The sequence below is a fragment of the Chelonia mydas genome, chromosome 7 (genome assembly GCF_015237465.2).
Source record: "Chelonia mydas isolate rCheMyd1 chromosome 7, rCheMyd1.pri.v2, whole genome shotgun sequence".
Lineage (NCBI taxonomy): Eukaryota > Metazoa > Chordata > Testudines > Cheloniidae > Chelonia > Chelonia mydas.
Window position 1 is genome coordinate 57,904,919 of NC_057853.1, and position 12,457 is coordinate 57,917,375.

Here is a 12,457-nt window from a genome sequence, read left to right on the forward strand (position 1 = left end):
CACTGGGTGTTAGCAATACTGCCAAAATTATATTGAGAGAAACAAATACAGGGGAAAATAAAGTTATATAAAATAACTACTCACCAGGATAATTTTTCTTTGAGGTTTCAACAGCTTAGGTTTCTGAAAAGTATTGGCTATTGGAGCTATAAAAATAAATATCAAGAGATTACTTCACATAATGCAATTTGGGATTACTTTTAGCATGTGCATCAGCAGTTATACACCTGGATTAACAGCAGGTTAGCAACAACAGCAAAAAACCTACATGTAAGTCTTGAAGAGTGAAGCACATTTGTTATTAAAACCTGTAACATAGAAAGAGCACAATTTTCAAAGCATGGTCCTCGTTTGTGTGTAGAGAGATGTGCCTGTGCGTCTCTGAGTGCTATGACTCTCACGCACTCATGAGACCCAGGCACGCTGCACCCCTTGCATGGCACGGGCAATGGTGCTCAGAAAGTCACATGCAGTGGCCTGCGTGCATGGAGTTGGAAACCCACTTTGAAAATTAGACCCTGAGGACTGGACTTTCAAACACTCAGTCTCTACAACCCAGGCAGGATTTTCGAAGGAGTTCAGCATGCTGGGTGCATTTTCTTTTGAAAATGAATGGGAGCTGAGGGGAGCTGGGCCCATTTGAAAACCTGCCCCCTGCCAGGGTGCTGAGCACTTGACAGTCTGGCCCTAGATGTATAAACAGGTTTAAACAGCCTGACATGCCCTAGCAGATCTCAGGTAACAAAACCCCTCTCTCCACTGCCTTGCCAGTGAGGATTACAAGGCCCAGAGTCTCTAAGGCATTTAAGCACCTATCAATGGAAGTTAGGCATCTAAATACATTTCAGGATGTGGGCCCAAAGCCTTTCACAAACATTGGTTACACATCATAGCACGCGTGGGAAACACTCTAGGTATGTAGGGCCCCCATTTGTCATGTGGGAAATCACAGGCATGGAGACATGAATGAATTTGGCCTAGCTCATGCAGTGAGTGATAGAGTCCAAGAAAGAACTGAGGAGTCCTGGCTCCCAACTCCTTGCCCTCCCTCCTCAATCACACCCCTTGGCAGAAATACAGCTCTGTGGGCTGCGTTAGTTGCCTCATACCTTTCGCTGGGATAGCTGGGGGTTGCTCAGCCTTCTCTTTCTTTTTCTTTACTTTTTTGGGCTGTAGCGGGGACAGACTTGTCACACTGGTGACCGTCTCCCCCGAGCTGGAAAGCAAAGAGAAGGGAAAGGGGATGGTTATGACAAGAATGAAATCTGTGCACTGACGCGTTCCAACCGATTGTTTTCACACAAACAAAAAATGTTTTCATGGTCCGTGGCAAATGACTTGGATTCTGACTTCAAAACATTTTGAAAATCTCTAATAATGCTTTGTAACTTCGGTCCCACTCTACCAGGCCCCACTCCTTGTCTAGTACACAGGCTATATGGTTGATAGACTTGTAGCTTCATCTGCTCTGGCTAACACAGGAAGTGCACGGTGTCCACATGGCCAGATTTCGACACAGGTTCATTTCAGTGGCAATTGTACCTTAGCTATGATACTTACATGACCCAAGAACTACAGTATCTGCACATGTTACAATTTGTAAATTCCCTACCCCTTGGAGGTAGGAAAGTGCTGTTTTTCTCATGGGGACCACAGGCACACAGAGACTAAGGCCCAGTGATTTAAATGAGAGTTAGGCAGTTGGAAGATCTGGGAATTGAAGGATCTGGGCCGATGTGACTTGCCCGAGCCAGATAGAAAGTTTGTGGCAACATGAGGTCTTGACACCAGGTCTCTGATTAACACTCTAACCGCTGGACCATCTACCCTGTGAATTTTTGGAACTGAGAGAAGAATTTGGTTCAGTATCTGGAGGAACATGAGCCCTGCAGTCACAGAAGGTGTCAGAATGACTGCAACCCCAACAGGTAAGGTCAAGAATTTCTGTGCTTACTCTTAAGCCATTAACTAGCGTCATTATGGGCCTAGCATGGTGCTGAGAGCCTCCCATTGTCTCTTCTTCAACAGGACTTGTGGGTGCTCAGCGTGACTCATGAGCAGGCCCCAGTTTTCAGTGGATCAAAAAGTGCCTTAAAAAAGAGCAAACATGCTTAACATCGGACCCTAGTCTGTAACGGAATCACCTAGAGTTCTGTTGGATGTCTGTGCTCCTGAGCACTAGTTGGTTTGGGGGATTATGATAGCTATGGCATGTCATAAACACACCTGTAGAAAGAGGACCTCTGCCGTTGGGCCACTACGGTTCAGCAGCCTATAAGTCCCACAGAGTTCTCTTAGCTTTGCCAGCGTGATTATCTGTTCTGAAGGCCAGGATTAAAGCAGTCCTTCCTGGTTTGAATATGTATGAAAGTATTCAGGCACGTAAGCTGATTGGGTCAGGGACTGTCTGTCTGTTCTGTTTGTACAGCACCTAGCACAATAGGGTCATGGTCCATAACTGGAACTCATAGCCACCACAATAATAATTAATAACAACACTACAATCTATTCATCCTAATGCTTTTTCAACTAAGCTTCATGAAGAGGCAGTCACATTGTCCACTCAAGAGTAACAGAAATCAGGCCACATTCTCATTTTAAACAGCCGTAAAGCTGGGGTAATGCCATTGCCATCAGCGGAAGTTCTTTGGATTTACACATGCATCCCTCAGAATAGAATCTGGTTCACTGTTTTTGATGGACACCACGGTTGGAATATTTAGCCCGAAGTGTAGGTTTATGTTAAAAAGCGGTTTTGTAAAAGTGCATGTTCAGTTTTTTTTTGTGATTTTGAAAATTAATTTCAGCTATGCAAACTAAGTTTGAGGGCAGTTTAAAAGTTCCCCTGCACTATTGTGAATCTGAACACCACCAGCAAATTGTTACTGCATGAAAACCACAAAGGGAAACTGACCCAAAAACCCCCAACAACAACAGGCAACGCAACTGAACAGCCTTTTTTGACTAATTGAGCACAATGCCGAAAAGGAAAGCTCAAACCATAATGAAAAGGAAATTTGATTGTTTTAAAATTTTTCTGCATTGAAAGGGTTGTTAGAGCATAAATACAGTTTAAACATATGATTATCCTGATGTTGGCCAGTTAAGGGCAGCAATCGGAAAGGGCTTAACGTCAATTCAGTTCATTCATTATTATTCCTGCTTGGCCACTTTAAAGAGAAACCACTGAGAAACTTATTTGTGGCTTGCTCTTTTAATTATAAATGCAGGGATTCTGCAGGGTTAACTAGCACCAGAAGATACAATAATTGCACTTGCAATCTTAGAAGCTAGGTCCTCAAACTAAACAAGGAGATTCATAAAGGCTCCTTGGCTCAGAAACACTGTGTCTTTGTCTTGCTTCTCTTGTCCAGAGTTGAAAGGAAAGATTCTTTTTTAATCTTGGGATTCCCCCCACGGCTACCCCCCACCTCCTGGTTTGTACTTCAGGTCACATTATGCTTCCCTCATAGGATCTAGCGGGCTTTTAGAGAGCAAAGGACAGCAAGGAATTTGGAAAAAATAGGCATGCAAGTTGTCTTAAGATTAGAGCACTGGGAGAGAGAGTGATTTGCGGGTCTGTTATTGATGTTGAGCATCAACAGGGCCGGCTCTAGGTTTTTTGCCGCCCCAAGCAAAAAAAATTTTGGCCGCCCCCCTTTTTTGGCTTTTACACATGTTTGCACTTTGTAATGCTTTTGTTTTGTTTTGTTTTTTGGCTGTTTAAAATTTTAAAAAAATGAAAACAAAGAATTTGTAGTTAGTGAAATAAAACAATTTCCTAGTAGTGTACACATTTAATTTTAACAAAATCACAATTACAAACAATTTGGGTTCAACTATACACTGTCCTGAAAAACGTTAGTGTCTTCGGATGCGCCCAGTTTCTCATAAATTAAAAGAATTGACATGAACTGAATTTTTCTGGTTTTTATACTTGTGTGGTCTTTTAATAATTCAGTGAAATCTAAATTTTTTGCAATGGTACTTTCAACTGAAATTAATTTTAGCCCTATAACCACTGGCACCGACGCGACACGGAAATTGGCGCGAATGGCGCCGATAGGGCAGCACAGTACACACAAGTAATCGTGAATCCTGATTTAATTAATCAATAACCGTTAACATTTACACATTTACGCACGTTCACATTATGAGTGACCGTGTCACGACGTGACATGATAGTTTTCACGTCACGCTCCTATCGCACTACTGGAGATTTTTTTGATCTTCATGTATTTTTTTTTTCTGTACATTGGTGGATTTTTCCAGAAGAAAAAAAAAAAAAAAAAGGTGGCCGGAATGCCGCCCCTGGAAATGTGCCACTCCAAGCATGTGCTTGCTTTGCTGGTGCCTAGAGCATCAATGCACTGTGTTTCTGAATTTCAGACTCTTGCGAGAGCTGGCAACATACTGAGTTTTAGGGTTTTACTATCCACATTAATGTCAAGGAAGCACCACTTCTCCTGTGTTTGCTCTCCCTCCTCCAGACTGCTGCAGGATAACAAGAGATTGGACCAAGCCATGAAATTTGCACGTGGATTTGAAGCAGAATCTACACTTTCCCAATGGGGGTGAGATGGAGGGGTTTTCAAGGGGAAGACTGGCTGTTTGGTATTGGCTCAGAAAAGAAGGCTGGCTTACAGTTCAGGGTGCTACTGTGGGACTCAGGAAACCTAAGTTCAATTCCCCACCCTGTCACAGACTCCTTGAGTGACCTTGGGCAAGTCTGAGTTCAGATCCTCAAAGATATTCCAGATCCTACATTCCATTGATTGGAATGGAAATTGGGATCCTAAATACCTTTTCTGAGGGTCTGGGCCTTAATCAGTTTGTGCCACACTTCCCCATCTATACAATAGGGCTAATAGCACTGTCCTACCCTACGGGGGTGTTGTGCAGGTACACACATTAAAGACTGTGAGGTCAGGTGCTCAGATATGACAATAATCAGGGCCATACAAGTCCCTTTGCTAGCCCTATCTGTGCAATTGGGACCTGGATTTTGGTTCAAATCTGAACCGTCCCAAAGGCTGGGTGGAGAGTTGGATCTGTCTCTAACCAGGATCTCAGCTATGCACAATGCAATAGTTAGGATTTGCAAGAGTCTTGTGTAAACTGGTTCAAGGGGTTTGGTTCGATGGATTCTCACACCCCTAGATGCATGCTCAAGTCCCAGGCTGAATTGAGGCACTTTATTAGCAAGTATTTCTCAATCAGTCTCTCCTGGATGGATTGGATAGATTCTATGGGATTTATGATCATGTTCCAGGAGAGAAATTATCTTGATTATAGGGTGGAAAATAAAAATGATGTGCACATTATACGTTAACTAAGGCCCAGATGTGGCAAACACTTAAACACCGGAGTCAATAGGAATAGTCACGTGCTTAAAGTGGGGTATATGTGTAAGTGTTTGCCAGATCAGGGCATCATACTAAAAATGCTGTTGCTTGCTGATTTTAATCCTGTTTCCTCCCACAGTTTTTGTTTGCTGTGATTCCATTCCCCCCTTCCCTCCAGCGTTCAGTTATATGTGTTTCCTATTTGATTTTTACAATATTATCTCTGCTACACCAGGCACTGGTGGGACGGCAGACTCTGACTTACCAAGGCTTTGTATCTAACTACCATACGCTTATTTTTGTCTCTTTGCACTTGTGGGCTTTTTCAAGTGGTTTAATTTTCTCCTTTCACTGTGTTCTCCACTGATCTCTTTTCATTTTTTTCCCCTTCCTGCTTCATCTGAGCTGCTTTCAAAACAGAAACAAGCGGCAATCATCAGTGAAGGGAAAGATGGAACTGCTGAGCTGTCTCTTCTGAATCCATGCTGCAGTTGCCGTGACTGGGAGGGTCACAGAACAGAGGTCATTCCAAGAGTAACATCAAAGCCTTGGGCTGCATTGACTCTTCTTGAACTATCAATTGCTTTATTGTGAATTCACTTAAGGCTCAATGTAGGGTAGGTTGCTATGCATGAATGCAATAATTATCCCATTAGAGGGGATTGACCATTACATTGGCAGGATCTGGGATATGCTATACTTAGTCCAGGACCAGAGCCAAAAAGCACTACTAGACCGAGGGACTAGTGATAGAGTTGAGGTCCAACATCGTTCAGACTATAAGAGCTAGAAACAAATGCTTTATGTCACTGGAAAGCTGCAAATCTCTGCTTTCTTTGCACTGATATGAAGCATCCACTTCTGGGCCTGGCAGGTCATATGGCATTTGTCATTTTTTGTTTTTATTTTAGTTCCAGTATTATTTATATCTCAGGAAACTCAAGAGTTGGGAATCGGTGATTAATACAATCTGAAAACTGGAATTCTGCCCTCACAGCTGTGCAAAGTAATTAACCACTGCAGCAGCTTATCAAGGGACCTGGTGGATTCTCTCCAGTCTTAGAAGTCTTTAAATAAAGATGGGATATCCTTCTTAGAGATCTGCTCCAGCTCAACCACAAGTTATTAAGCTGTTTGCACAAATCATTAATAAAAATGGCTGGCCTGTGCTGTGCCGGAGCTCAGACTAGATGATGAGAAATGGTTCCATCTTAGTCCGACAGGGCCAGATTTCTAAAGGCATTTAGGTGCCTAATTCCCATTGAAATTAATGGGTGTTAGGTGCCAAATAACTTTAAAATCTGACCTTAAGTGACTTAGGAACTGCTGAGTCTTAGGTTCCTAAGTCACTCAAGCACTTTGAATCCTCCCCCCTCCCGCAATCTATGATGACCCTACAAAGCTGCAAAATCAAGAGTAACTCCACTGAAACTAATGGAGTACCACCACTATAACTAGATGACTTCCTGAGGTCCCTTCCAACTCTGATATTCTATGATTCTATGAACTCCCATCTGAGGTTGTAAGTAGGTCTCAGGTCTTCAGAAATTTAGGGGCACAAATCAATGGGACTTGAGCTCATAAATAACTCCTGAAAATCCCACCCTGTGTCTAACGCTAAAAGTCACAGTTGCCATAGAGGGTCAAAGTAAATGGGAATAGGAATGTTGTGATTGCAAGGGCTGCTCCCCGGTGTTAGGAACCCTGCGGTGGGAACGACAGCACAAAATTTACAGGAGCAGTAAAGTTATCTGCGCACAAGTCCTGGCCCTGCTCTCCCAAGGGGAAGACGTGTAAGATCCCAGCTCTCCTTTTTCAAATTCAGTGCTGACTGTTACATGTTGTTAAACTGTTAACAAACCAACTGCTGCACACAAACACGTCAAGTGTGGTGCCACAGAGGCCATACAGATTTTTCCAGTTTTCGCTCCAGCAAGGTTGATGGTTCAAATCCCAGCAAGGACCGATGGTCTGGTCACACCGGCATCCATTTCATGCCTTCTCTCTCCCTTCTGATGTCTAGCATGGAATTGTGCCCATGCCAAGCAGCCCTTCTGCTGGGACAGCTCAGAGTCTTTATCCACTGGGGATTAAGTGCTTTCTTAAGGGGGAGGAAATACATGGTAATGTTGTCCTCTGGTGGACAGGAAGGAAATACCATGGCTAGCTGGTGGCATTACCATCTGGTAGCACGCTGGCTGACCACCAGCAGTGAGAGCCCATGCTGGAATAAGCCTATATTGCTCTCTGATTGGGAGACCCAGCCCCTGATAATTTGTTTTGGAAGTTCATGCCTGTGGCCCTAGGCATGGTGTACTTGTGGCAGACACAAACAGGAATATCAGGATGCAGTCTCTGTTCCATCTCCTAGAGGACATCCTCCTGCAATCCAGAGTTGAGGGATCGTGTTCACCCCCAGCATACCACACTAACTTTACCCAGCTTCAACCAGGGGCTCTCCCCTTCCAATCCACCCACCCCCATTGTTCCCTTGTCTCAGTCAGTGTCTCTCAAATAAACAATGTCCCAAAGGAGGCCGTGACCTCGGCCATTAACATTAACCAATCAAAACACATTTCAGTGAGTTCAGCTATAAACATTCCCTCCCACTTCAATAAGCATTCCGCTCATTGTCATGTCATCCCATGACCTTTCCAGGCGACTTGCAGACCCTTGCAGAGTTCTTTTCATCTAAGCATGTCCAGTTTCTACCACTCTGTCTGTCTCAGTGATTCACTGACTTTTATAACCATACCAGACTATGATGGGCTTTTCTAAGTTGTCCATGGTAACAGTACAGGCCTCTGGCCTGTGTGTTTTTGATTGCCGCTGGGCTAAGTTTCTGCTTTCAGTAAAGTCTCACTTGCACAATGGGATCTTGCTGAAGGAGTCAAAGGCAGGAGACAACTATGTTTGTGTGCCTTTGCTGTGCATTCTGTGCTAGAGATGAGAACAGCTGATCTTTGAGATGCGTGAAATCCAGAGCTGGATTTCATCCAATATATGTCTGAGAATGGACGTAGTCACGTCACCATCTTCACCACCATTATTTATTATCTATACAGTGCACGACAGAATGCTGGGTGCGTTACACACAATCCATGCAAAAGACATTGGGTAAGATTTTCAAATGTGCCTAAGAGATTTAGGAGCCTAAGTCCCACTGACTTTCGCTTAGGCACATTCTGAAATTTTACGCATCTTTTTTGGAGCCCCAGTGAAAATAAAACAAGATTGGTACAACAGCTTATAATAAACAGAAGTGCATCCTCATTACCTGTTCTGGGGACTTTTCACCAGATAATGCTTCACTGTTAAAGAAAAAAACAACAGCAATAAATAAAGAAATGTGGCTTCACATATCCAGGATTTATGCACTACAAAGAGAGACAGCAGATAGGTCCTAGCATAGCCACTCCTGGAACGGTATAGATGCCAACTTTTTACCACCGGAAAGCTGCTAGCTATAACCATGCATTATGCTGCAAATTAGAACATATTCTAACTTCAATAAGATTGTAAGGCTATGGAGAAAGAATGTAGCAAACAAAGCTAGGAATTGCAGGGCTGCGCAAATTCCAGTGGTTAGCCCAGGCAAGGGAGAGCGGGCTAAGGAGAGCCACTAAAGGCTGAGCATCTGTCTTAAAAGCTTTTGATTCTCTCCTGGTGCTTCAGTTCTGCATTCTGTCCTCAAACGTCATTTTTAAAAATGTATCTTTCTGAAAACCTGAAGTAAAAAATAAACTGTTCGCCCACAGGAGCTGATGGAGTTCTTAACATATGGCTAGGTCGTGGCTTTAGGCACAGAGGCATTGCCAGATGGGATCAGCACCAAAGGCCAATATCTTGTCCCTGCCAGTGCTCAGCACCAGCTGCTGCAGTAGCTGGTGTAAGAACCCCACAGTAGCAGATGTGGGATGATCTGCCACCCGGGAAGGTATCATCAGACTGGCTAAGACCCTGAAGCATGAGGCTTTATATCGCTTACAAAACAATTTTTTTTAGCATTAACTATTCTAACTCTGGGTGTCCTTGTGATCCAATCCCTCTTTCAGCCCTGAGCCAGTGGTGTGCCCCCACCCTTGAGGAGGGACTGAGGAGATATTGCCTCATAGACACCGTTCTGTGGGGCAAGCTCTGCTGGCTGCCATGTGGAGCTCTGACTTGCCTTGCCCACTTGCAGGGGGGAAGGTTGGGCATATAGCTCCCATTCTCTTCCCCATGCCCTGAGCCAGGATGCCTGGTCTTATGTGGCATATTCCCCCCGGATCCCCTGAATGGCTGTGTAAGACTGGGGCCCAATCTAGCCCACATCTCTGATCAGGGTGTGTGGGCATATCTTTGTTTACGTTAGGCCCCACAATGCTTCACCAATTTGGGGAAAACATGGTTACCTGTCCTGAAGGACTGCATTTTAGCACTAAAAGGAAAGCTGATGACTCAAGGGATGGTCTTGCTAAACTACAGCTAGGTCCCCAAGTCTAATCTAGTTCAGGTCCATGGTCATCAAAAGTTGTTACTACTTGGCAGCTGTTTGGTGGCTGACATGATATAAGTAGAACTGGTCAGAAAACAGAATTTTTCCCCACACAAAATGTTTGACTTTTCAGCAAAATATCAAAAACTGAAATATTTCAGCCAATACCCAAAATATTGTCGTTCAAAATGGCTCCTCAGTGCCTCATGGGAGTTATAGTTTAGGTGTCTTACGCCCCCATTCTCCTGTATGGGCCAGGCTCTTTGACTGACTACATCTTCCATTAGGCATTATTTTCCTCCCTTTTGTTGAAGGGAGGGGTGCATCATAGGAATCCCTGGCCATGGTGCCTCATGGGAGATGTAGTCTGGTATGGTAACCCAGCCAATTGAGAAGAATGGGAGGCATAAGGCATCAAAAGTACAACTCCGATGAAGGCACTGTGGCAGCATTTTGAATGAAATATTTCAGTTTTTGGCCAAAATATTTTGGGTTTTGGTTGAAAACCAAAAATGTTATGGTTATCAGGTATTCAGATTTTTAATGAAATGTTGAATTTTTTTGAGGAAAGCAGTCACTCAAAAAACAGTTTTGAGGAAAATTTTTCACCAGCTCTAGATGAGAGTTTAGTGGCCTAGAGGAGATCATTCAGCCCTTCATATCCAGGGGTTATCTGGAGAAGTCTAGACTGTTGTTACTTGTCCTGTGATTAGAGAGTGGACTTCAGTCTTTACTAGAGACACACACGGCTTTTGAACTGCAAAGTTGCTACTCTGTGTGATGGGCCAATTTCCTCTGTGACACAACTCCACTGAATTCAGTGAGTTAAACCTGTGATGAATTAGCCCCAGTCTTACACGTTTTCACATTAGTGCCATGAAGCTAACCACAACTTTGGTCAGGTTTTTCACACTGACACCACAGACATCTACTGTTTCACCTGCTGTACATCATTATACGAGTTGCTCATTGTTACAAGGTGGACTGGACCTTTAAGGGAGTTGGGGTCAGCCTCACCTGTGGCTATTTATCCACCTGCCAGGTGATGGACTTGGGTTGGGTCAGGTGATCATGACATGGTAGCCTGGGTGTGAGGCTCCTATAAGAAGAAGCATGAGTTCAACAGGTGCCTGAGTGATGACAGGAGCAAGGAAGGGCTCTCCAAAGTCAGGTATAAAAGGCCTGCAGGAAGCTAGTGGGTGAATCAGCTAAGGGGCTGGGGAAAAGACAGAGAATCTGGCATGGGCTGGACTGCCCATAGTGGGTTTAGGAGACTGACTGTCCAGGAAGGGGTTACAGGAAAAGCTATGAGACAGGCCAAGGTAGGCAGTAGTCCAGGGAAGTGAAGCAAGGCGCCAGAGCACTTGGATCTTCTTTGTTGCAGTTGGGTCCCTGGACTGGGACCCACAGTAGAGGAAGGGAGGGCCTGGGACCCCCTACAAGGTCCCAGAGGAAGGAGGTGTGACAGCCCTGAGATGTGGGATGGCAGGATTATTGAGCCTGAATCCTGGCTGAAGACACAGAGTGATATTGCTGCATGACTTTTTTTTGTTGGCCTTTCTGTTTGCTCCCAGCTGGAAGATGGGCTGGGCTGCATGATTTGGCTGGAAGGGCCCATCATGAAGAAGCCTGTCCCAGAAGGGGAAGCTGAGGGGTGGAGCACAAAGACCCAGAGAAGGTAAGCAGATCATATCACTGGGTATTATTGGGGGAGCTGGGGAAGCCAATTAAAGTTGGCTCTTGGTGTCATGTTGTGCATGTGAATTTCAAAGGGAGATAGAAGCTGTTGAATGAGAAAAGGCAGATTTGAGATTCAATGGGAAGGAGCCAGAATGTGACTCGTGGTACGTGCCTATGCAGGGGATGTAAGGAGCCCCTCACTCTCCTGTGCTTGCTACCTGTGTCACATCATGAGTGGGGAAAGGAGCTTCCATGGCATTGCTGTGCAGGTTGGCAGGGAGTGGCTGGGTTCCGCCCCGCTCCACTCTACACCTCAGTTGAGCCAGCACACCAGGGGGATTAAGCTGGGCTGGGCATAGTGGTGGTGCAGACTAGATCCCCATCGAGCAAAGGACCAAGCTGTGATTCTCAGAGGCAGGCTGGTTCCCGCTCTGCTCTAGGGCTAGCACTGCTGTGTGCTGCCCAGGGCTAGAGACCAAGCCAAAAGTGACTCCTCAGTCACCTGTGGACTCAGGAGAATGCGTGTTCATGGGGCGCTGGTCTGAGCAGACACTTGCCCTAACAGTATTGCCAATTATCAAAATGTAGCATACTGAGAGCCTCTCCCAGGTAAGGTTCACCCATCCAATACAAAATCATAATGTTGGCACTTCTTGCTTGGTGATGGTCAAGATTTAAATAAAAGTTGAATTCAGCCTGCCATTCATTTAATTCTAGGGCAGCCTAGGAAACACTTAGCTTTCACACAAACACACAGAAGGAATTACACGGGCCAGGACCCATCCTACATTAGCGCTAGCTCAAGAGAGGGCTCTTCTCGAGGCTGCTCATTCAGTTACACCATTGTCCATAAACAGAATTGGGAGCAAAATCTTCCCAGATGTCTCTTGAAGATCGGCCAGAATAAATCAGTGTGTCTTATCCATGTGACTCGTACAAAACATTTAAGTTAGTG

At 44.7% G+C, this 12,457-nt stretch overlaps 1 protein-coding gene across 1 annotated transcript in view; it reads right to left on the reverse strand.

The window, feature by feature from the left end:
- The window catches only part of VSTM4 (V-set and transmembrane domain containing 4), a 54,423-nt gene that overhangs the window by 17,819 nt on the left and 24,147 nt on the right, over positions 1-12,457 (reverse strand). Inside the window, exons 5-7 of the mRNA XM_007069562.4 lie at positions 8,623-8,656; positions 1,110-1,216; positions 85-146 (exon numbers count right to left, since the gene is read on the reverse strand). Of these exons, the coding sequence (XP_007069624.1) occupies positions 85-146; positions 1,110-1,216; positions 8,623-8,656 (203 nt within the window). The remainder of the gene's footprint in view (positions 1-84; positions 147-1,109; positions 1,217-8,622; positions 8,657-12,457) is intronic.